At 39.7% G+C, this 25566-nt stretch overlaps 1 protein-coding gene across 12 annotated transcripts in view; it reads left to right on the forward strand.

The window, feature by feature from the left end:
* The window catches only part of NRXN3 (neurexin 3), a 984600-nt gene that overhangs the window by 920434 nt on the left and 38600 nt on the right, over positions 1-25566 (forward strand). For 6 of the 12 annotated variants that reach the window (XM_072864172.1, XM_072864170.1, XM_072864171.1 and 3 more), the window contains one exon: positions 25157-25232. In XM_072864172.1, coding sequence (XP_072720273.1) covers positions 25157-25232 — 76 coding nt within the window. Of the gene's footprint in view, positions 1-25156; positions 25242-25566 lie in introns of all 12 variants that reach the window. The other 6 variants (XM_072864169.1, XM_072864177.1, XM_072864173.1 and 3 more) reach the window with 1 other exon arrangement.

Below are 25566 nucleotides of genomic sequence, written 5' to 3' on the forward strand. Positions count from 1 at the left end.
ACATGTGCCCTCAAATGGGAACACAGACTTATTACTTGTTTCAAGTAAAATAATTACTTACAGGAGTGACACATTGATTACTAATTCTTCAAGAAGTTATTATGCCTTACTATTTGAAAAACAAAGACTTGAAGTCAGAAATATAATTCTTGCCAGGAGTTGCTCAATTTGATAAATGATTTTGACTCAAGTAATTGCTTCGTTAAAGCTAAAATGTGCTGAAAAAGCTCGAGTTTACTTTGCTAGTGCTACATAATAGAGCAACTAGTATTAATAGTAATTATAAAACTAATAGCCTGCTGAGAATGAACTCCTGCTTTTTATTGGCTACCACAAAAATAACATTTAAAACTTTTGATCAGTTTGAACCACTCTATAAACTGGTCAAATCCAGAGGCACAGGAATGCAAACACAGCGGCTTTTCATTATTATCATTTTTTATTCTTAGGTGCTGGTAAGTGGATGAAACCTCCAATAATTTGGAGGTTACATGCACAGTGTGGGAGCTACAATTGCGTCCTTGCAAACTTTGCACCTCTCTTAGGCTTGTGTCTCAGCTGGATTCATTCACAACACTATCCTCTTGCGAGTTTTGACCTTGCGAGTAAGACATGAATGGGAAAGTGATTTGCCCCCAAAGCAGAGATGAGACAGAGATGGATTAGGTCTGCCCTACCAGTATGGTGCAGAATCTCATCATGAGCTCCAGGGAAAAAGCAGTGGGCCTTACTATAGGTGTTCGTGATTCCCAGTTTTGTACTTAGTCCATGAAATTAGGTTGTGCTCCATGATACTTCAGTAGTAGGAGGCAGAGTAAGTACTAGGAATACGTCCCAGTAGGCTGGCTGGACTCATACCAAATCCACCTTTTAGCTTTCCAAGACATCATTATTATTATTATTATTATTATATTGTCGTCGTCGTCGTTGTTTGCTCAGGTAGTCTGGTAATGGGATTAATATAACTGAGAGAGAGATACTAATACCAAGGCCAGTACCAGTTCATCCTCTCGATTAGTTGGTAGGAGATTATTCCTGATTGTGAAAGTTGTATTCATTTAATTAGAGAGTGTCCGAGATTAAAAAAAACAATACCATTTGAGTACAATCAGCAAAGATAATTTGCTCATTTTCTTTAAAATAGTTTGGAGTTTGTGACAGTCACTGCTGTTACATCCCTTCATCATCCAAATAAATGTATATTCTGCTGAATTACTGTTACCTAGAGCAAACAGCAAGTTCTTCTTTTTTTTTTTTTTTTTTTTTTTGCTAAGGCAAACAGTGAGTTTTCTCCCCGAGAAGCAGCTTCTAGGAGTTTTGCAGCTTCCCAGGGAGGGTGTCAGAGTGACACCGGAGCAGCAGATACCTTCATGGGGGAGTTCTGACATGCTCACATAGGGACTCTTGATTTCCAGACTTACAGACTCCTAATTCAGGTCCCAGTTCAGGAGTAAGGAGCAGCTAGCACCTAACATAACACAGTTTGGTTTGTTTTGCTGGAAGACACAGACATGGCATTTCTCCTATGCAAGAGCTGCTTTTGAAAATTCATTCAGTGATTAGAATGCTAGTGTGGTGCCACGGTAGAAAACAAGGATCTGTGTCTTCTGGTATCTGGTCTTTAATGTTTCCCGTGCTTGAGGGAGAGATGTAATACTTCCATAAAGGACCGTATAGCATCTTTATACTCACGGAAATATTAAATTCTGATTTTGAAGTTGATGACCAGCTTGTATCTATGAAATCTAAAGATCTGACTTCATTGTTTTTTGTCAGATATACCCTAAGGTACTACCAAGTATCCAGAGTCCTTTTCTACTCATATCTGCTTTTCAGAAGCTGTTCTGTGGGGCCATTACTTGCAAGCGGGGAAGCAAGGAAAGCCTTATGAAAAAAGAGTGTGTGTTATTGCTGAAGACAGGAGAGGGACATCATCTTTCAGTAGGGGAACTGTAAGCAAACTGATCTGTGAATGAAAGTGCTTTCTGGAAATCAGATTCTTCTCACAATTTTGCCCTGACGAGACACAGTTGTTTCATCAATCAGGTTGACTTGTGCCTGAAACAAGATTAAGAGTAGGGCAATGCTTCCCCCCCTCCAGTAACATTTCAATAAAGATCTCTAATAAACCTCCATTTTTTGCTCTGTTCCACCACCCTCTTTTGCCCAAGCAGAGGCCACCAGTGGCAAAGTGAAGCAAGACTAAGAGATGCCTTGGCATACAGGCAGAGAGCTGAACTGCCACTAGGGATTCCTTCTGCTACATTAGCATGGTTTTCACACACATTCTGCCATGTTAATTGAAAGATCTTTAATTTGCATGTGGGAATTATCTGATTGACTCTCTTCCATGAACCCTCTTTATAATTATGCAAATGGTCCAGCACAAGGGAGAAACAAGTCATTTTATCAACTTCAAAAGCAGTGTGTTTAAAATAAAGAGGACGACAATGACAAAACTTGATGATGATATACCAAGCACTAACAACAGGTCCAAAGAACGTATGCTTAGTCCCTTTAGCAACTGAAGACCTTTATTTTATTTCAGATTCTACTTAGAAAGCTACTTTGCAGATACAAGGGCATTGAATGGCCATCTATTATACAACCCAAAACTGACACTTTGTCTCACTTCTGATCAAGGTTCCTTCTCAGCTCGCTTTACAGCATCTCCCCAAGGACAGTCAGCATGGCTTGCTGTCAGGAACAAACACTTCATATTCTGAAATAAGCCAATCACTTCATCCAGAGCTGGCTCTTCTCCAGCTTGTTTGTGTGAAATATATTCTGGCTTGAGTAGCTGCTTCAGTGGCTATCGGAGAGTTTACCTAAGAGTCATGGTCAGTATGTCATCTTCTAGGAACTCCCACCTTTTTTTTTTTTTTTTTTTTTCTGGAAACAACCATTGATGGGTTTGGGGTTTGGGGCTTTATGAGAAAAAGGAAATGTCTTTGACATATGGCATTTTGTCCACTGTTACTGAACAGTGCTTTGAAGTATTAGTTTCCACATTGTCAGCTTCATATAGAGAAGGGACTATGGGGAAAGAATGTTTCATCTATAATGGTGCACACCTTATGCTTTCTGTTCTGCAAGAGCAGAATGCAGAAATGATCTACATTGAAGCAGTTTGGAGGCATGCTCACAAATTATGTGATGAGATTATATATAATGACGGCCAAGTAAATTCACATCGCATACACTGATTCCAGGGTTTTGGAGGGGATGGGTTGGTGATAAGTGCATTCCTATGTGTGGGCTTTGATTCTCAGAGATTTTCGCTTGTGGTTTCAGTATACCATAGGACCAAAACCCCCCAATTTCTCATTATATCACTTTAATGGGAGAAGTTTTGGGAACAAGAAATCACATAGGTCTATATTTTGTTTGTGGTGTATCCTATAGTATATTAATTTTTTTTTACTTTGCCTTTTATTATGGAGGATACTATAGGAAAAGCATGAGTCATATAATCATAGCTAAGCTTCCATAGTTCAGTCTTTTTATATTGATAAAGTATACAGCCATCTAGGTTCATCCACTTCCCTTCATCATTACAGTGTGAATTCCTTTCCCTCCAGGCCAGGTTAACCTGGTCATGCCACTCAGACTCTGGGAGAAGATACATTTGTGCTCACTTTGGAGAACTAATCCAGCTGCAATAATTCTGCAAAAAATTTTATATGTAATGTGGTACAATGAAGATGCCAAGTGCTGATGGGCCTGGCCTGCTGATGCAGAACTCATTTTAACCTCGCCCCAGCAATGAGCTGTCAGCAGTGCGCATTCACCTCAGTAGAGGAACTCTGGATTGCAGCACGAAGTGCCATACCCTACACGATGAGCTCATAATTTTTCACTTTTTCCTCTTCATGAATTCATAAAGACATTCCTCAAATAAAAAAAAAGGCCTGTCTTTGCTCACTCTTCCCATTCCCCCTTTCTCTTTTTACTGTCATTCTATTCTAATTTTTCTAATCCCCTTTACTTGCTAGGCAAAAAGGAAAAAAATCTGCTGAGAAATGGTTTTTCCCTTCAGGGTGATGCAGACTTCAAAAGAAAAATCAGTCATTTCAAGAGGAGAAAAAAAAGTTTAATCATCAAGAGCAATAATTACTTTCTAAATATTAGCATGGCAGATAAGGAGAGCAGAATTGAAACGGAAAGCTTTCTCAGTTATTCATTATATTTGATTTGTAAGTTTGGAATTTCTAAGGACTTACTCTGTATTGCATCTCTGTAATGTAGTTATCATAACTGATAACATATTGAGACAGTTATCAGTTCCAGTTCTTGTATTTCTTCAGAGATAAAAGATGGCAGTTTGAAAAGTAACTGCCTTTTTTTCTCAGCTTGATCTCTACTTCCTCCTGTGCTCAAGGAAGGCACACATTGCTGTTTCCAGCCATTTTGCAGATGTTCTGCTTTGGATTCATTCAAGAGTATGTGGGGCTGATCCTTAAACCTCATTGTATTTAAGCCACTAGAAATCCCTTCCTTAAGAACTGGTTTCAATTTTTTTGGTAGTCTCTGAATACCAACCTAGTTAAAACTGGTAGCAAAGAAGGTTTTCTATCTGACAGAACATAGTTAGCTGCATTCCTCTACTTGTGGAAGTAAAGACCTCTTAAACCTCTTCACACAAATGCACCCACCATTTTACTACAGCAGGATTGTTCTTTAAAGTATTTTATAAAAAAAAAATTCTCCCTCTGAGTTTGCTCAGTGCGGTTTCAAAGAGTATCTGCTCATGTTCCAGAATGACTGGTAGGACTTGGCACAGGTACAGAGAAGGTTTTGAAGGACAAAGTTGTGAATGGGGAGTCAGTCTTAAGGGAAGACATTTGTTACAGTTTAGCTTCTTTAGCTTGCATACTGAAGGAATAAAGGAGGTATGATTGCTCTCTGAAACTGTATTGTGTTTACAAAGAGGAGGCTGGGAAAATATTTATTTAAGCTAAAGGGTTGCATGAGCCAGAATGGCCGGTACCCAACCGTGAATAAGCTATGGGTAGAAGTTAGAAGTGGGTTCCTATCCAAAAAGCAGAGTCCTCTGGATGAAGAGGTCCAGGAAAATAAGTTTATTGATGGCTTTATATGATGTAGAGCTGAAGTAGCTGAGTACTAGCTCTTACACCTTCAGAGGTTCCTTCTTGTTTTTCTATGATTTGTGTATATGATGAGTTTGCACCTACTGCCATTTTAGTACTGTATTAATGACAATATCATAGAGATATGAGAGGACTGCTCTCTCACAGCTCTGCTGAGCTTCAGTGTGATGAGTTGTCAGCTCTTAAGCAGCACAGCTGAGCAAGAGGCTCTTGCAAAAAGATGCAGAGCTCCTTGTGGCAGACAGTAGCAGACAACTCATTGATAAACGTACAAGACAAGACCTTTTGTTCATTTGGCTTGTCACATTATATGAGGTCAGATTACCCCACTGATGAGGCAAAGAGTCAGCCATTCCACTTAAAGTGAAGTTTCTCTTTCTGAACCAGAGAAGTAATCAACTGTAAGGAAGAGAGGAGACTTCTAAATGTAACACTCCAAAAATCCTATATACTGGCTGCTGGTTGGGTTGAAGTGATGGGCACTCCTATTTTTACTAAACAAGGAAGTATTTTATATTCAGGTTTCACTAAGTTTATAGCTCAGTTTCTGAACGGTAGAAAGAGCAGAAGAAAAATCCTGAGCTCTTCAAATATATCACTTGAGGCAAAACTCATAATACTGACATTGGCTGTTACAGAAATGCATTAAAAATTATTAGCTAAATTTGCTAGTATAGCTGGATGTCTTGTTCAGTGGTATCTGGAGGTGAAACCTTGGAGGAGAATTTTGGAGCAATTAGGAGTTCATCCAGTGTTGGTCTTCACAGTTCGTTTCCAGCAAGGGTGGATGGAAGAAGAAGGTGCTTGAAGTGCTATCTTTTGGAAAGCAAGTATGACGTTACAGCTAGTCAGAGCACAAACAGGGAGTTTGGGGCTTGGCTAGTCACATTATATGAGGACAAATTATCTCAATCATTAGGTAAAGATTAGGTAATGCACTTAAAGTGAAAAAAATGCACTTAAAGTGCACATAAAGTGTGAAGGCCCCTAAAAAGGAGAAAAGAATGAGGTATCTTGACAAGTCTAGTTACATGAAAGGTAAACTCATTGGCCTGGTGCTGTGCCCCTCAGCTGCGGAGTTTGTGGTTTGAAGTAGAGAGTGAAAAGTGATAGGCAAGGTACTGGGCACAGAATGTCCCATTAAATTATTCCTACTCAGACTCAGAAATGACACACAGAAGGTAATTAAGCACTTTATTAGTATGGGTCAGGTTTCAACGTATGGTACTGATTCATCAGTTTAATCTGATCACTTTAGTCCTTAAAGTCCAAATCACAACAAGTAGTTCCTGGCCTTAAAATGTTTTTTTTGGGGGGAGTTTTCCTTGTATTGGGGAGCCTTCTACTCACTTCAGCCTGAGGAGGTTCACTGCAGGTCAGTAAGGGATGACGGGGAAGACAGTGGAGTGGAGCCTTAAGGCATTTCCTCCCCCAAAGCTGTGTGCAGCCAGCAAATTCCCAACGCTGCATGAAGTGCAGATGCAGGACAAAAAGTCATGCCACCATCTCCCCACATCTAGAATGGGGCTCTGGATACCCAGGGGGATAACAGTACCCCACTCCATAGCTAGTGTATAACTTCTTGTGTTTTCATGTGTGGCATCCAGCTGTGCAAACTTAGGTTTGAATTAGATGAGTGTAATGTACTGTATAGTGCTTAAAGACATACAAGCAACACTCACTCACAAACAGAAAGAAAAAAAAGGAAGTTCCTCTCTCTGCAGTGTAAAATAGTGCAACAGGCATTATTTTGTACTCACTCTGCCAGTGACATTTTAATTTATGAGCTAAGAATGCACTGATTGCTGGCTGCAAAAATTGGTTTGGTGTTCATCTGATTCAACCCATGTCAGAGTTTGAAAGTAATTATGATAGTGGAGCTGATAGGCAGGCAATTACATTTTTGTTCTCTCTCTTTCTCTCTTTTTTTTTCCTGAAGTTGTTCTTGTCAGAAGGCCTTGCAAGCATAAGAGTATAATCTTTGGCAGTGTTATTTTGTAGATTATTAAGGTATAGTCTCAGTTAGTGCTAAACCTGCACTAACTGCTTTCCTAACTCAGCCTTTTTTAGCCTCTTTGGAAATCTCCCAGGCTAACCAGATTAAAGAATCCATGTTTAGGCAAATAGTCTTGTTCTGCCCATACTTCCTCCGCACCTTCAGTGATCTTGGCTATAGGTGGTATTTCCTAAAGCTGTCCTCCTGCCATCATTCACATTACCCTCTGCTCATGTCATGCTCTCTGCAACGTATCTGCATAGTAGTGGGTGGGGAGCGTAGAGGATGGTGTATGTTCTGTAATCTGGAGGGTGTGAGAGGCTCTCTCACTGTGGCAGGTTGCAATCAGGACACTGCTCCTGGAAGGAGATGCTGTAGGTTCTTGTTCCTACACTCCTGATGTCTGCAGCAAGGAGACATCCCCTGTTTTTAACTATTCAGAAGCACGGATGTCAAGCCTGGATCCTTTTCGCAGGGTTAACACTTTCTGGGGGCTACACCCTTCAAGATGTCCTGTAGGTGCTTTGCTGTCGTGCATGTACTGAATGGTATGTCTGAAATTTAGGTGCAAATAAAAAAAAGGTTATTATCTGAAAACTGATACTTTGATATAATTCTTTTTCTGAGATGGTTTTTAAAGGACGTTTGGGTTTGTTCCAGCATAGAACAAAAGCTAATGCTTTAGCATCATAATTTATCTTAAAACTGAGCTGTCATTCCCTTGTCTGCTGTACTAAATATGTTGCTTGTTTGCCTAAACAGCAGTACCTTGGAACAGGGTCTCTTTCATCCTGTTGATACTGCACTATCTAAATAACGGGATCTTGATCTGATTAGAGGCTGTGGGTAATATCATTATTGTTAAAATTCAGGTAATAGCTGTTGTATCTTCACATATAAGCTGTATGTTCTCTGATAATGTGGAATTTAAAGAAATCTTTCCCCTGCAAATTTAAAAGCCTGTGTTTGAGTCAAGATCAGTATCTTTGCTGGTATTAAAGAGCCACTCAGCTTTCCTCAGAGTCTAAAAGAAGTGGTGGCAGAGAAAAACAGGAGTAATGTTGAAGGCAGGAGACCAAGGCCCATGAGCTTCAGTAGTACTGCAAGGGAGGGAGAGGCACACTAGGAGCAGGAAGGTTCTGACAGCTCTGGGCTGAAGGTGGGAACACTGCATGGGAGACGGAGACTAAAGTCTCCCTTTAGCACTTTTTCTTTAGATTCTAGCTAGAAAGCAAATCATAGCACAGGGAGAGAGGTAAGTGAATTCTGTGAAAGGTATCTGTCTCCCTTCCAAACTTGTCTTGTCTATTGTCCATTTATTTCATTCATTCACTCCTGGTATATTTTTCTCTGTTTTGCTGAAGTGGATGAGAAATTATATTTGCTGTAAATCAATGGCAAGGCATGGAATTATATAGGAGTTGTGTTTTCTTTTATGTCCTTTACATTCACATGCTACACAGGATTTAAAGAAACTATGATGTAGAATATTAAAGGTTATATGCTTTCAGGACAATGACTTCTCTTCCTTCTGCAATGATTTACCTACTGGTATTCAGTTAGTCAAACCATGGATGGCCTGGCAAGAGTCAATAGCTTCTCTCACAGGTTTCTGAAGACTGCATTTCACATAGAACCAGATTCCGTGATTTGCTTGGTGCTGTGGATTTTGGATTTATTTGTGTGCATTCTCTTTGGCCTTACTAACTTTAAACCAGAGCAGATTCCTTAAAACTATTTCATCACTGATCCACAGTGGACAGTACAGTCCACTCCAGAGTGAAATGTCACAATAACCCAAAATGATACAAATGGTTTGAGGAAAACAGATTATTGTGGGCAAACATATGCCATAGTTTTCCATTTTTGACTGTCTGTTGGGCTATAAAGTACAGCTGTGGTTTTCTATAAAGTTCAGGGCTATTCTCATCTTCTAATGTGATTCAGGCTGCATTTTGACATTATATTTAAGCCTGATTCACTTTACAACATACACGATATAAAGAACATTTACCAGCAAAAAAAAGATAAGGAAACGGGTTGGAGCAGATTCTACAGTTTGGCCCTACTTCTGGAATGTATAGGTATACATTCCACATTACTAATTTAAATATTGAGTCTTCTCTCTGTTATTGATCTCATGTGCGTCAGTCGGATTGCTCCAGTCTATTTTGAATGATGCCACATTGCAGTGCATTGCTCCTGCCTCCTGACACTGTGAACCTGACGGGCATCCCTTGGGCTTACTCAGGTGCCTTCTGCAACGTCAGAAAGGTGTCAGCTCGCTGGACTTAGAATGACTGAGAAATCTAGCATCCTCCCAAATGCTTTATTACTTCTTTGTAGATCGCACTACCATATACAATTCAATGAATGCCATTCTGAAGCATCTCAAGAATCAATAAATTCCTCCTGTTATAGGGCCTTTAATTCAAAAATGTCAGAAACAGAGGCCATAACAGAAGAAATGCATTATTGGGCACTGGTTTATGTATGTGCTTAACCACAGTGAACATGAAAATGAGTTTTTATGCTGACAAATGTCCAGATTTGGTTACTTTTGGACATGTATTCACATTCAAGAAGGCAAAACAAATTTAGAATTATTAGGAAAAAAAAAAACAAACTGAAAATATCATTGTGCCACTGTGTAAATCTGTGTTGTGCTTTGCCTTCTGCACTGCACTCAGTTTTGGCCATCAGCTCTCAAAAACTGATCTATGACAACTAAAAAAGCTGGAGATTAGCAGGGGTGATCAAGGATATGCAATGTTTTCCATGTGAGGAGAGGTTAAATAGGCTGACATTCTTCAGGCTGAAAAATCAGTAACCAAACGGTCATAACAGAGGTCTCTCAAATCAAAATGGTGCAGAGAAATTGTGACTAGGGAATGACTGCTCACTGTTTCTCATGCAACAAAGATTGAAGATTGAAATAAAGCAGCAGCAGGCTGAGATCAAACAGGAGCAAGTACTTTTACACAAAATGTGGAACTCACTGCCATACGATATTGTAGAAAAAAAATATAAATAGATTTTAAAAGCTAATATGCCAGTTTGTGGTGGAAAAGCCCATTAAGAACTATGAAATACAAAATCTATGCAGCATAAAGATGCAGGTATAACCACTTCCTAACTGGTGCTTGCCAATGCAATTAGCATATGTGAGAGAAAAGTACTTCTGCATGTTTCTCTGGTGTTTATCCTTTCTCTGTGAACAAACATAAATAACTGGCTAATGCCAGAGGCAGGAATCAAGGCTTAGATGGTGTTTGAGCTAGTATGACTACACTTATGCTCAGTTCTTAATGCACAGTCATTATAAGTATATATTTGCATTTGGAGCACTTGCATCTGTGACTTTGTATGGACAGATACCAGATGTATCTTCAGGCATTTTAAAGAGGCTGAAAAAGGCAAAATTGAAATATAAGAAACATGACTAGATAAATCAAGAAGGAGGCAGTGAACCTCCAACTCTTTCTATAAAATTCACATTGCAAGAATTCCCTTTCTAAATGGAAAGGCCTTTGCCTGTAAATTGCATCAATATTTCATTAATTAAATTAATTTTTCTTTCTGTCTTCTTTTTGTTTTGTTTAATTAGGATATAGTCATTTACAGCCAAACCTCTGTTCAGCCGCTATAAAATATTCATTTCCAGTTGCAGCTTGATAATGAAACAGTATCCTGCAGCCCATTCAAACTGTTGCAAAACAAGGCAAATCACCAAAGGGAAGGGAATTTTTTAAAAAAAAACACTGGACTTAAACATGCTCAGTGCAAACTGGTTTCAGGCAAAGGGAAAGGCTGCCAGTTAAAAAGCAATTTATGTAATACATTGGCAAGGAGGTGGGAAGCCAGTGAATAGAACTTAATGAGTTGACAGCTGTCGAGAGCTCCATGGTGTCAGATTGTAGCATTTGTTACGATCACTTGCACATTGTGGGTAAGTGGGAGACCTAGGTACAAGGGATATCCTGGGACCAGCCAGGCAATTTGTTCCACTACCTGTGAGGTGCTGAGGTTCAAAGCCGCCTGGTACAGAGGTTACAGAGCATTTCCCTGCACCTGTTAGAAAAGCTGTGCTTTGTCTGAAAGCAAGGTTTGCTTTCTGACGGGATGAGTACTGGTAGTCCACCGTGGCAGGGCTGTTTTTCTGAGAGTCGTTTGCCTTTGGTGATGAATGGTGTTAAGCTCTGCTGCCGTTTATTTTTGTAGACGTGTGCTGCAGGTTTTCTCCACTGATGAGGAGCATTCGCAGGAAGCTCCTTTCCTTCTTACGCAGGAGTCCCGGTTTGTAGGACTGTGCAGTCATTTCCAGTAGCTTATTTCATTTCAGAAACATTAAAGAGAGCAGAGTATTTCTTAGGTCCTTCCTACTTCAACCCCGCATAACAATTTGTTACAGTCCGTATGGGAGTTCCATTTTGACCATGTGAGTCTTTCTGCTCACAAAATATAAAAAATTGGATACAATCATGGTATCTTCCTTCTGATGCTTTACACAGCACTCTCCTCAAATTATTCTCACAGCAGCTTATAAACATTTGCTTCCAAGAGATACATGTGCATCTTCACTATCTTAAAAATGAAGCCACGGTGTGCTCACAGGTTAACTGCCCTGTCAAGGGTCATTACAAATCAGTGGCAGACGTGTCCTGGCACTCGGCTCTTCGGTGTAATTCCACAGTTGTGTAAAATGGGAGATCAGACTAGGTGAAAATAATGGACCCTTCTGACCTTGAGATCTCTGAATCAAAAAAAAACCCCACTGACTGCAATCTTTCTCTTGCAAATTCCTGACTTAAGTTATGGAAGCTATATGCCTACTAACAACTGTGGAGACAGTTAACAGGATTCTTTAAAAACTTTTTTGCCATCTGCAGCATTTCAGAGTAATACAGTGCTATACTCCGAAGTTCTGTCCCAGAGTGCCAAAATGCACATGCTTTGATTTTACATGCTGCTGTCAGTCAAAAGCCTGATACAGGTATAACTATGTCAACTTTTGTCAGCTTAGCTTGCAATGCTCAGAGGTGGTGTAACTCTGCCGGCAAAAACCCTTCTTCTGTCAGCATTGCTGGATCTAAAGGGAGCAGCTCTGCCAACTTGGATATGGCAGCATGGCTGTAGTGCCAGTAAGCTCTCTAGTGTGAGTAGGGCTTAAGTCTGAAAATTAAGTCGTAAAAATGCCAGAAGGCACCACCTTTTAATTTCAGTGGCTTCTATGACTTGTTTCTGGATAGCACAAGTGCAGCTACAATAATGATACCATAGAGAAAGGAATTTTAAGGGAAAGTGAGCTTGTTTCCTCACAGGAGAGACTAGAGACATACCATCATCCCAAAGCCGTTGCAATAGCTGTTATAGCAAGGGAACATCAAATTTTGTCTTAGAACAAGGATGGTCGGATTCTTTCTGCTTTTTTTAATTCTTGTTAAAAGGATGAAATGACGTAGCAAGAAACCTAAGCACACACTTTTATGTGTCCATTCAGGGACTGGAGTACTTCAGATATAGGGACAGATAGCTCCTGCTACATTTTGGCTCCATCCTGGTCAAGCTGTCCTGTTTTATGTGTTGCTAAGACTTGAGGTTAAATTCTCTGTGGGCTAATACTTAGCTGTCCATAGTCTGGAAGGCCCGAGTATTTCTGTATATTACTAAAGGCTTTTAATGGACATTGCATAAAAACAGGCATAGTTTCTTTTGTGATTTCTACTGTTGTCAACACTATAATTAGAATACATGAGAGAAAGACTTTCTCAGAGTGCTACCTTGAAATGATAAGTGTCTTACTCAAATTCATTACGCAGAAGCGTCTTCATTTCATGCTGGTCATGAATTTCATGCTATCTTACAATCCTTATGAGAGGTTATTGATGTCAAAAATGTTACATTACAACAAATCTGAGTTTAGAGGCAAGTTTACTGACAGTAGAGAAAGTATTTTCATGGATTTAGAGCTTCATGTCCTCTCCTTCTGACAATGTTCCTTTGGATACTTGTTTCCTAGCATCTCCCAGCTTTGGCCATGGAAACCTGAAGGATGCAAGAGAAAAACCTTGTATTACTTGATGCCTTGATAGACAAAATTGCAGAGAAACAGAAAGCCTCTTCACTGGGTGTTGGGTGGGTTTGTTTTTTTCCCTTTAAACAGGTAGAAGTATAGATGATCTCAGCATGTTCCCAGTGGTGTTTAAAGCTGCCTGAATTCCTTTGTCTAGCTCTTACACTCAGTAAGTGCATTCCAGCTGAGCATCTATTGGGCCATTAAAGCTAACTTTGTTCCTTTTTTTCATTTTACACAAACACAAAAGATTGATTTGCCTTTACTACAGTTAATCAAACTCAATAGAGAGCTAAATAAATAAGCAAGGAAAATGGCCTTCTTATCCATCACGGAGAGTAAATGTTCTGATTAGGCAGGGGCTGCAGAGAAACCCAGCAGGGATAAGTGTTCACCATGTTTGTTGTGCATGGGAGTCTGCCTACCGAATGGCAGAATTTTCTTGCATGACAACCGTTTGCAGCTTGGACCACTTAATGTGGCATTTAAGTGAAGTTCAGTTCAAATTTAATGGGATCCCAGGAGGCATTTGTTATGTTCAGCAGCTCAGGAGGTTGAAGTTTACCTGGCTTCATCAGTACTTGATGGACCAAGTATGTTTTTTAAGCTGATGTATATATGTGTGAGGGGAGTATTTTGTAGATCTCTTTCCTTGTTTAAGTTAAGATTAGAGAATAATGGGCAAACTTCTGTCTCTAACTTACCTATGTTTTCCCCCATGATTCCTGTTGGTAATGGGACTGATTTGGGTTGTTTATTTACTTTTTTGTTACCTGGTTTTAGCTAACATGTGGTATGAAGTCAGTTCCCTATTCCCCCAGTAAAGTTGTTCGTCTATTCGCATATCAGAAAGAAAGAAAAAATGCTAATGATAGAAAAGCATTATTTTTAAGCATCAGGTATTTGGCAGAGGTATTCCTGATGGACTAATGTCTAGAACTGTTTAACTTCATTTTTACTAGATTTGACCCTGATAATGTTAATATGTTAGTATGTTAATAAGGTAATGGTAAGATATACCTTCTGTTGTGTATACAGATGTTTCTGTACTAGCTGCTGACCATCATTTATATCCTATATTAGGAGAAGAAGGACTTGTGGTTAAGAGGCTGTCACTGTTCCTGGGAAATCTGTGTTCTACCAAAGCCGCCTTTGTGACCTTCTTTGTGTTTATGAACTTTCTTATTGTTTATAAACTAAAACTATTTATGGACTTTTTTTAGCAGATATGCTGTGTATATGCTTATATATAGGTATTTAGTGGCTATTTTCCTTTCTTAACTGTTCTGTATATATGTTATTCAGGAAGCAGTTCTAGGTGCTGATGTGTACCTAGTGGACCAGAGTTTATTCTGCATCTACTTGTTCTGCATTCCATTTGTTCTGCATTTAAATATGTGTGGCAACACCCTTCCCCTTGTGAGCTAATGTGTGAATCCTGTGAGTAGCAGTATTTAAATGCCATTTTTTAAGTGTGTGTTAACGTTTGGAGAGAAAGAGGAATATTTGTCTGGAAAGAGTAGTCTAGTACATTAATGCAAGCATTCAAAGATACATGTTTATCTTATTGGACTCAGAGGTACTTACAATAATTGCAGAAGTTGTTTTAAGGTACATTTATTCAGAGTGATTACGTTTATTGTTACTTTATGAATAGCATACCCTGTCCCATTAGATTTTAAGTGCCACGGTTTGGACTGTAGAACAGGGTATTTTCTCCTTTATGAATTTTACCATTACATACGCCAACTTTTTGTGGCCTATGTAATAATGAGTAGCAGAAATTAAGAGAGAAGCAGGGGAGGAGGCAAAGAACTTTCCAAGTTAAGAAAATGACTGCGATTACTGTGCATCCCCTGGGGTTCACTTACCGATCCTTTCCCATTTGATACTGGGAGGGATATTGTGGGCTGGCGTGGCGCTTCAGCTTTTGCAGATTGGGTGCAACCTATTAGGCTGTACTGTCCCTTGCCATGAGTGATAAATATGTGAATGTGCTCAGATTTTCTCCAGTGAACGATGTCTGCTGGGAGAAGGTATATATATAATATCTCTAATTTCTCATTAAGCCTCATTGGTAAGAGATTATAAGATCCCAGCACTAGGTACTACGGCAATAGGAGTACTGCTTTAAAAATAGAAACAGGACTTATGTGGTTTTATTAATGAATACATAAATAGAAATGCCAGTTAAATTGCATATGGGACTGCCTCTTCACTACATAGTAACCTTACTTTACGGATTTGTTTCTTTTAAATCATGTGTTAGGGGAGTGCAACATGGTGTGCAGATTTTGAGGCTTAAGAGATTGTCATTAAAGCTACTGTGCTGTACTTAGTTATTTATTTCTTGCTCAGAGTGATCCAATCAATAACAGAACAAAATCAAATACAACTCCCTCCCCTCCACGGAAGAAAAGACAAGCTAAATAAAGATGTCCAGGAGAAAATGCCAGCAAACGACATATTGATTTCCAGCAGAGGAGCAAAGTGTAAATGAAAAATATTCTTCTGACACAATTATTAAGTGCAAGCTAGCACGCAAAGAAAACCCATTTACTCTTACTAGAGGCTGAGTCTTCAAAGGGCAGCTGATTCATCTCAGATCATTTCAGTCTCTAACTTTCTGAAACATAGGCTTCCCTTTACTGAATGTAAAGGATTTTTCTTTACTTAGGCTTTGCTTTGAGAATGTAAAATGTTTACTGAAATTCTGATTGTATACCAAGTAAGCAGAGAAGTTGTTTTCGCCCCTTTTTATAGCAGTATAAACAGAAGCATGAGGAAAGGAGGCAATTTTCCTGATGTCAGACAGTGAATTTATGACAATATCAGGAATATAAAATCAAGCAACATGAGGGCTCTGATTCAATGTCCTTGGCAATTTGGAATGGGGCAATATAAGAAGTTACTGCTCCCCAGCGGTCTGCCCTGCCCTTCTGCTGGTGAAGTAGATAATGTGTTTGTTCTTCAGCAAGTGTAGTTCATAGCCCAGCAGATTAATAAAATTATTTCTGTGGCAGTTTAAGTTAATACATCAGACTGCGTGCATCAGGGACCAGGGTCCACACGAGCAGGATGCTAAATTCTGGCAACAGGCTGGCTTTTTCCTACATACCTCTGAAAATTTTTGTTCAGCTTTTGCTTCCTTTGTCCTGCTTTAAGCAGATGTTGAGGAGAGGGGGAGGTTGAAGCCTGTGCTGCCCAGTGCATTTGGCTGGTTGTCAGTTCTTCTGAGAGGGGATCACAACACACGGGAGACCACTCTGAAACTATTCTGAGAGCATTTCCTAAAAGAAATGTCTTCCGTTTGAAGACGGTTGAACAAGCATTGGGAAACAACACTGTGTAAATTGATGTGATTTTCAGAAAGTCAGACTCCTGAGCAGTGCCTGAATTTCAGCTGTTTTGTCCTTCCAGCAGCTCTCACTGATTTCAGGGTGGGAGCTGTTGTGGGTTCAGCTGTAATGGCTTAATTTTTAGGATTAAGCTATTTAGTTAATTTAGTTAATGGCAGTACACGTAGCATACCTTTCTTCTGGAGTTTTCACCAGCATCACCACCATCTGCCTAACTGGGTTTATGCTTAAAACAGAGGGCTCATAGTTTCTGTTCCAACTGACAGGTTTGTTTCCGTAAGAAATAAAAATATAATAGGGAAGTGGAACAAGCTGTATCAAATTATGAAAAGGACACTCAGTGTGAAAATTCTTCTTGTGTGATTACTCTGGGAGGCACTATACTCAAATAATGACTTCAATGTATAGACACCCAACTTTCATCTTCAAGGTGCTTCTTTGGAAGCAGGCAAATGCATGTGGAACGGAGCAGTAGGTTGATAAGGGTGGGGAAAAGAGTCTCCTCTCATGCCAAAGCTGTATCTTTTGTGTTTAATCCAAGAAATTATATTTCACGGTCCAGTCCAAAACTCTTGCAAATCTTGAGGGTTAGACTGAATAGTTTGGAAAAGACTTGCCAGTTGATCCATTACCACATCAAGATGAAAGGAGCACTGTTCTATTGGGAAAGGAAAGAAACAGAAAAGCAAGTGACTCTGTGTGCATATGTAATCAATAAACAACCAATCTAGATTCCCGGAGTTGAAATGTTATTTATTTATTTAGCTCCTAAATAGTATGTAATTTCTTGAGGCCAAGAAATAAATGGAGAGGATTTAGAAGGATTTGCTTATCAGCAGAACACCACGTAGCATTACATTCCTTCTGCTTTTGGGAAGGTACATTGAAGTTGGGTTAAGCTGCCGTGGTTCAATACTTCTCTTTCCCCTGTCAGGGTGCCTTGAACAACAGATGGATTAATCCTCCCCACTTTCCTTTCTCCCCTCTTTGCCCTCCCTTCCCTTTCTCTCTCTGCGCACACCCCTTGCAACATCATCACCCTTCCCACTGCCAGCAGACAGAGACAAAGGCAGAAACATGATTTTTCCCCATTGTCTTTGCACAGCTTAGACACAGAACAAAGTCCCTCAAATTTGGCATCAAACCTGGTCAAGAAGAGTTGGGTTTTACAGTCTTAATGAACTATTGATTCTATTCAGACAGGCTTTTGGTTTTCAAAAGACTAATTCAGCTTTCAAGGCTCTTTTTAAACATGACTGCCCGTGACTCTGGATTGACACACAATTGGGGGATTATTTTTTGCTTTCTCTTACTTAACAGGCTAGTTACTTAATCTCTTGCCTGCTGTAGTAATGGACAAATGGCTGATTTTGTTAAGGGGTAGCTCTCTCATGGTCTCTACTTAATGATATAATTTGACAGCAAATCAGCTTTTATGTCCAGCCAGGAACACACAGACAGGAAGCGCACTTTTGCTGGGCTACTGTTGAAGGGTACATGCCTGCTGGTTACCTACCAGCTCCCGGCCAGTCAGGGTCCTGGGAACATAAGGATGGATTTGTTCCCATGGTCTGAACAGGTCTACAACAGTGATATCTTCTTGCTCCAAGTACAACTAGCTGAAAGGCTGTGCTGGATAGCTTTACCACCTGCTTTGGAATGACAGAGAGAAATGCATAATGGTGTGTTTATATTACATAGTGATGGAGAGGATGCAAATACCAAGTTGATTTAGATAGGACTGAAGATAGATGGGGCGAGTTCTTCCCCACTAGGGCGTATACACTAATGGTATTCATACCTGAATGGCTTGGGCAACTGCCTAATCTCAGTACTGGTGGTTTCTGGTATTTCCTTGGGGAAGACTTCTCCGTAGTTAATAAAGATCACTATTGAGATTTTTATTGCTGAAAGTCATCCTTAATTTTTTTGGCTTAATTTTATCCACCACCTTTTTGAAGCACCCTAAATAGTTCATCTTCTTTCCTGATGTTTATTACACGCTTGTGACACGTGCAGACATTTATCATACCTTTAGTCCTTGTTAAGTCAAGCTCTGATGTTTAGTTTTGCTAAGCCTGTCTCATCCATACATCTCTCCAGTTCTTTCATCTTTTCAGTGGCTCTTCTCTGAATTGCCTCCAATTACTCTAAATCTTTTGGCATTGAATCGTCCAAAACTAAACGTAATGAGCTGTGCTCTCTTGCTGTAAATTGTTGTAGCCTGGTTGAAATTAATGCCAATTTAAACCAACAGAGGATTTGGCCCTCTTGTTTTTGTATTCACTTCAAATGAGCTATATGAAGAAAAATTTTTAGTTTCGTGTTCTTTGATGCATTGCCTCTGCAGAGGCAGATACAACTTCAGCACCAGCGTGTGGGAGTGCAAAAGGCTTGCACATCTCTGTGGCTGTGTCTGTGCTGTGCTAAGAAAATACATGTTGTACTGTCCAGTGGTAGTGAGTTGGAGAGGATTAATACACTTCAGCAACAGATAGTAGATCCAAGAATCTCCTTAAAAGTTTATACAGTCCCAAATTGCAGCTTCTTTTATAATACCTCATTATGATTTTCACATAATTTCTAATATTTTCCCATTTGTGTGCAGATTCTTTCTATCTGTATGTACTACCATGAATTTGTCCAGGCTGAGTCTCTCAGGTCTGCTATACTGTAATGAACTCCAGGGTATTTTGCAAATAAAGATTAAATAGAAAGTGAGAAACAAATGTAAGGTGTAGAAAGGACAGATGAAGGATTCTCATTTAATTGGAATAGTGTGAACAGAATACAAGTTCTTTAAAAAGCCCAGCTATCAAAGTACAAAAGGTTGAAGTATTCAAGCTAGAAATGACACCTAATGGGTTACACACTTCCTCTGCTATCTTCTTTTGGCAAGGCAGGAAATGTCTTGAGCCTGTTCTTTGCCAAGAAACATCTTGGTTTCTGGAAGACAGAACAGCATCACTAACATTTTGCTATTCTGGAGGAGCATTCATACTGTATGCTGTTATGCATAGAAGACAGTACGTTGTCCATATTCCATAATAAATTTGAGATATTTAGAAAATACAGCAGTATGGGAGCAGTGGAGGGAGTCAAGTGGTCGGATTCAAGAAAAGTTTCTTGAGTTTCAGCTCTGTACATTTTAGGTGTGAAAGGCAAATGCATTGCTCAGATTAATACAACTGTATTTCTTCACTGTTGGGAAGATATTTGTGCCTGGCATTTTGTGGTGGTCATATTTCAAGAAGGATTGTAAATTGTGGTTCCTCGGTGGCAAAGAGATTTATGCTTCTCTCGCAACAAAGCATTAAGTGTTCCTTTTCAAATAATGTTGTTGAATTGGAAGTAATGTGTACAGTGTGCAGAAGAGTTTCAAGCAAAAGGCAAGTAGGAAAATTGAATCCTACTTTACCGAGTGAAGTAACTGCCAAGTATGTGCTTCTGGAGGAATTTGTCTGGGGTTTGAATTTACGGGTCCTTGTCTTTTCTCTCCCACTAGAAGTGAGAACTCCATCATTCTTGGGTGTGTTATTTATAATTTCATAAAGCTGTTATGTGACAGGACTTATTTTACCCAGCATGCTTAATCTTTCTCAAATAATGGTGCACCCAAAGAGCAAGGTGTCAAAAAAACTTTGCGGTTGGGAAAAGGAAGATTCAGCACCTGCCATTTTGTGTAGAACAAAGGAGCAGAGGTTGCGGATCTGATGCATAAATTAGGGCTTTGGGCACTTGGAAGGATTGGACAGGAATGCAGTCATCTTGAGCAGGTCTTACCGCGCCATCCCAACTTTCCTTGCACTTTACATCCCACACCAGTACGTACAGTGTAATGAACAAAGATGTAGAACCATCACCATGGTGAGATTGAAGAGGCCCTTAGAGTGAATAATTAGGAGGAGGTGATTACAGAACTAATAATTCATGGAAAGGAATGGGGAGCCAATTCAGTGAAATTGAAAGAATTTGAAGGTAAATATGCCCATAAATCCTCCAGGGTGGACTCAGAGTTTAGCACTTTCTCCTACCCCAGTTTTATTCCAAGGCAATTTCATTAAACACTAGAGAGAGGGAGAGAAAAAAAAATAATATAAATGCCATAAAAAATCTTTCAGAGGAAGGAATAAAAAGGGTTCCTGCCAGAGAGAGATTTTATTGAAAGTTATTATAATACCTATCTTTAGTTTTATGGCCTTTAATACAGGGCCAAGTAATTTCAAAGCTGGGATTCTTTAAAAATGAAATACGTATTTTAAAATAGCATAGTATGAATTATTATTTTTAATACAGAATTTAGCTAATATATGGAATAGAAAAATATTTTCTCTTTCATGTTCTTTCCAACGAAAACACAAACATTGTTTCCATCATAGCATATGGAGAAGTTTCATTACTATCATGTTCCCTGTACATAGGAATGTTTAGCATTTACCATCTCTAGATCACTGGGCAGACACTAAAGAATTAATCCATTTACCTCCCCTGGGGCCAATGGATGAGTATAATCAGCCCCATTTCAAAAATGGGGAAAGGGAACCAAAAATGGAATAGCTGGTTTTGCTTACTGCCTCACAGTGAGCCATTTCTGATGAGAAGAAATGATGTTGGTGGAGACATTTCTGGGGTCGCTGCTCACTAGCCTCTCCTGTCTTGTGGAAGCAGCAAGTTTAATAATCATCCAGTGAAAATTCTCAGCTCCAGGAGGGTTTTGAAAGTTACAGGTTCCAGTTACAAGAAGTTATGGTCTTCTGGAGGTTTTCTCAACTGTTTCTGTGGTCAGGAATTTGCTGCTGTTTCTCACTGAAATAGCTTTATTCTTCTGGGATGATTCAGATGTTGGTATCTGAGCAGAAGGCGCATGGAAAACCAATATGTGATGGAACTAGAAAATCAGTTAGTGATGAATTGTGATGGAAAGTACTGAGATTAAAAATACAAGATAGGAAATGGCAAGACAGATTAGTGTACTTATCTTTTCTGTGGTTTCTAGAGATCTCGTTAATGACCTTGACTTAAGTCTAACACCACTTCTGGAGGTTTTTCTCCTTTTCTAACCCTCATTTTTATACACACAAAATCAGCAGCATGGGACAAACAGCAGTCACAGAGCAAGAGAAACTGGAATATCAGGGGAAATAGCATGCAATGGAGATAGGGAGAAAAGGACGGAGATTAGTTGATAGAATCAAGTGTGGAACCAGTCATGAAAAAGTGCAGATACAGGTCAGAGTTGGCAGGGTTGGTGAGTATTGCACATCACACATTTGCATTTTGTCTGAGTCTGGCTGACTGTGCCCTTCTCCATTCAGAACCACCACAAGCCGCATGAGGATTTTATAGCAGGAAATCTAGAACACATATCTAACAGTGCAGCGTAAATATGTTGCATGTGCTGTCCTTAAGCTGCTTATTAGATGGGAAATTGATCAAGAAGATAAACAAGGCCAGGCTTCATGACTTTTCAGCTCCTGCTCAGAACTCGCCTTGGCTTCAAAATTCTTCATCCCCCAATGGTCAGGATCTGTCATGCACGAGAGTGACTGGGAGGCCACAGAGGCTCACCTCGCCCAGTGCTCTGCTGCTGGCCCTGGCCATGCATGGGGCCTCAGAGAGAGACTCCTGAACAGGACAATGCAAATAGTGATACTTCTTTGGTCTTCAGTGTCTGTGGCACAGGGACTTCCCAAGCTAGGTGTGGGGTATTTAATAGTGCTGGATGAATGTTTTTACCTTTAATTTGGCTGATCACTTCCAAAATGCATCTAAACCTTTATTACCTACCAGTATCCTGTTGCAAGGAGTTCCCCAGTTTAAAAAAAAAAAATAAATTGTGTAAAGAAATATCACCTGTTTTTTTCCGGGCATGCTACCTTGCTGGTTTTATATGATGCCCCTAATAAGCAAGAGGAAAAAAAAGAGTTGTAAAGGAACTCCTTATTCTTTACAAATACTGAATCACATTGTCAATTTGATTGGATCTGATTCCAAGTTAATGTTGCATGAAGACCGTAGATATGAGCAAGTGGGTAAGTGGATAGGTATAGCAGTTGGTAAGTGACAACCGCACATTGTTATAATTTTTATGTTTATTTCCTACTTGAAGCAAATCATCACTATTCTTCTATGAGACCCTGCATGTAAATTGTCAGATCTTCAACTAAGAGCAAAATCCACATGCTCTAAAGTCAACCTGGAAATCAACACCAATTGCCAGGGTTTTAGCACTGTCTGAGTAAGGTCTTCTAGTAGTGATGGATAATTTATTCTTGGTTCACAGTGCTATCCTTAACACTCTTTTACAAGTGCTTTAGACAACTGTAATATAAATCTCCAGTTTCACTAGCTACATTTCACCTACTTAAAAAAATATCTTGCAGTATAGTTTTGTTGACTTATTGTGCTAAATTACTTTACAGTGATGCAATTAAAAACTAATATCTTTCTACCTGGGGACAGCTGCATTTCATTGTTGGAGGATGTGATCACTGTTTGTATAAGTTATAAAGTGATTTGGTGTCCTTCGGGATAAATAATGCTTTATAAAATATATGTGACAGGACCAAAAGAATTGTAGAAAGTAAATTTATATTTTGTGCATTCCTCCTTTCTTGACCTTTTGCTGAACAAACGAACTTTTAAAGCCATTTTGTTTTAAGACAGAAGTCACCAGGATTTCAACAGTGTTGTTCTGTTTTCTATGACTGAAAGATGATAAAAAAACTGACCTTAGCAAGTAAGGCAGGAAATTGCTTTATATATGTTACCTCCAATTCCTTTTAATCTTGCCTCCCCATTGAGGTAAGACTGAGTAACACATATGATAGGGATTCCCTTACTTCATGGATGTTTTTTTACAGATACTCTATTTTTAGAATTTTTATTTACAGTCGACCAATCCTATTTTTCTTTCTTGGCTCACTCTAAGCCACTGAAATCAAGAGTGAAGGAATGTCAGGTTTGATCTGATCTTTCTGACTGACTGCTCAGTTCTGGTTTTTTCCTTAGCTCAAATACAAACAGAGAGGGAGAGAGCAAGGACCTTCTGGCAGGGGGCAGAGGGACTTGCTAGCGCTAGGACCACAGGAGGCTAAAGAAAAGGCTGAGACCTCAGAACACTTATGCAAAGAGAAAAGAGAATATGCAGCATTTTGGAGACAGCCATAGCAGACATAGGAATGTAAAGGAGACCTTATTGAAAACTGGAGAGTCTTTTTCAGGAATAAGGATTTGGAAGGCTTGTCATGATGTGAGATTCCCAGGAATATTCACCTGGAGTACTGAAGTACAGTGTACTGAGGTACAGCTGCCCTGCTCCTGAGGAGCTGAGATTTCAGCAATGCTTCCTGGCTGGTGAGGAACATTTTAGTCGGTTTGTTTCAGGAGTCATTCCATTGATTCTACTGCTCAGCAGAATAGGCAGCTCTCTGCAAGGAAAGGTTGTTAAGGGAGACAATTTCAGCAGAAGCCATGGTTTGAGCCAATGCTGCTGAGCTGGGGTAATTTTGTACTGTGTGCAGGAACATTACAACCTGTGTCCAGAGGCTGCCAGAGACTCTCCCTAATGGTCTGCATTACTAATTCAACTAATTGCAGCAATTACAGGCAGGAGATGCTGTTGGGAAGAGACGCCAGTACACTTCTCCCTAACATGCTGCAGTACATGCTGCTCATTAATTAGACCAGCAGGAAAAAAAAAAAAAAAAGAAAAAAAAAGAAAGAAAGAAAGAAAATATCACCAGCTAGAAATGCAAAGGAATGTACTGAAACCGGGAAGGGCCATGAGCAGTCACAGTGTGGTTTAAGCCTTTCAGAACTAGACTTTCCAGCCTGCCAGCCCAGTTACAGCCACATCCCTGTTCACTTGGCAAGCAAGCAGATGAGGTTGCATGTTGGGCATACCTGACACATGCAGTAGTTCTTCATCGTGCAGCAAATGGCTTGCACAGATATTTACTATCTGGGAAAATACATAGGATTCCCAGCCCAAGAGGTGCATTAGCAGAGCAGGAATTACTTCTGCCTCAGGGTGATGCATCTAGCAACACAGCAAAGAGTACTGCTAGCTGCCTGGGTAATGCATATTGTCTATCTATCTTGTACGTTTTTCTTTGCAGAAAGCATGTTCAGCCTGAACATGCCTCATGGTAAGTCTCTCAGTAGGTGCCTTCTGGCTGGCCCTATGTAGTATCGGTATTTATCGAGGAGCCTAGCTATGTTCCAACCAGGCACATCTACTTTGTCTGTCAGAGGATGGCTTGACAGCCAAGCAGGTGTCGTAGCCCGCTGTACTTACTGTGTCCCACAGCACAGTGCGATCCTCCTGCTCACCTAAACAGCCCGGCAGGCACACCGCACCTGTGCACACCTGAAATATTCAACAGCACAGGATATGCACTATTCCTCCAACAGGGGACTCCAGCTCCACGGAGGGCACATTTACACAGGCATAGCTGGAATGCTTGGTACAAGTTAAATATTTTTAAAATTACAATTCTGTAACATTTTTTTTTCTAGGAAACTTAGCTGCCTCTGTAACAGCCTCTTGACTTAAAAAATCTTATATTTTTTTTCTTCTGTTCTTTTTCCTTCGTTCCTTTTCTTCACATGCCAGACAACAGATGACATTGTTTCATCAGCTGAATGTTCCAGTGATGATGAAGATTTCATTGACTGTGAGCCTAGTACAGGTAAGTCAGGTCAGTCTTGTTTTGCTTGCTTTCTGATTTCATTTGCAAAAAACAATGCATACATATATTTATATGTGTGTGAATGTATACATATATAACTATATATGTATATATATGTGTGTATATGTGTATATATATACACTTACGTATATATACACTGGATATAAAATAAAAATTATACAGCCAAGCATCAGATCCCATGGACTTGGCAACAACAAAACACAGATATGTAGTCACTATTTGGTTAACATAAAGTTGTTTGCATGGAAAGCCAAACTTCCTGAAAGTGATCCCAGCTAATTAACAGTTCACATGTTTGTAGCAGTTACTTCAC

The sequence above is a fragment of the Ciconia boyciana genome, chromosome 6 (assembly GCF_034638445.1).
Source record: "Ciconia boyciana chromosome 6, ASM3463844v1, whole genome shotgun sequence".
Lineage (NCBI taxonomy): Eukaryota > Metazoa > Chordata > Aves > Ciconiiformes > Ciconiidae > Ciconia > Ciconia boyciana.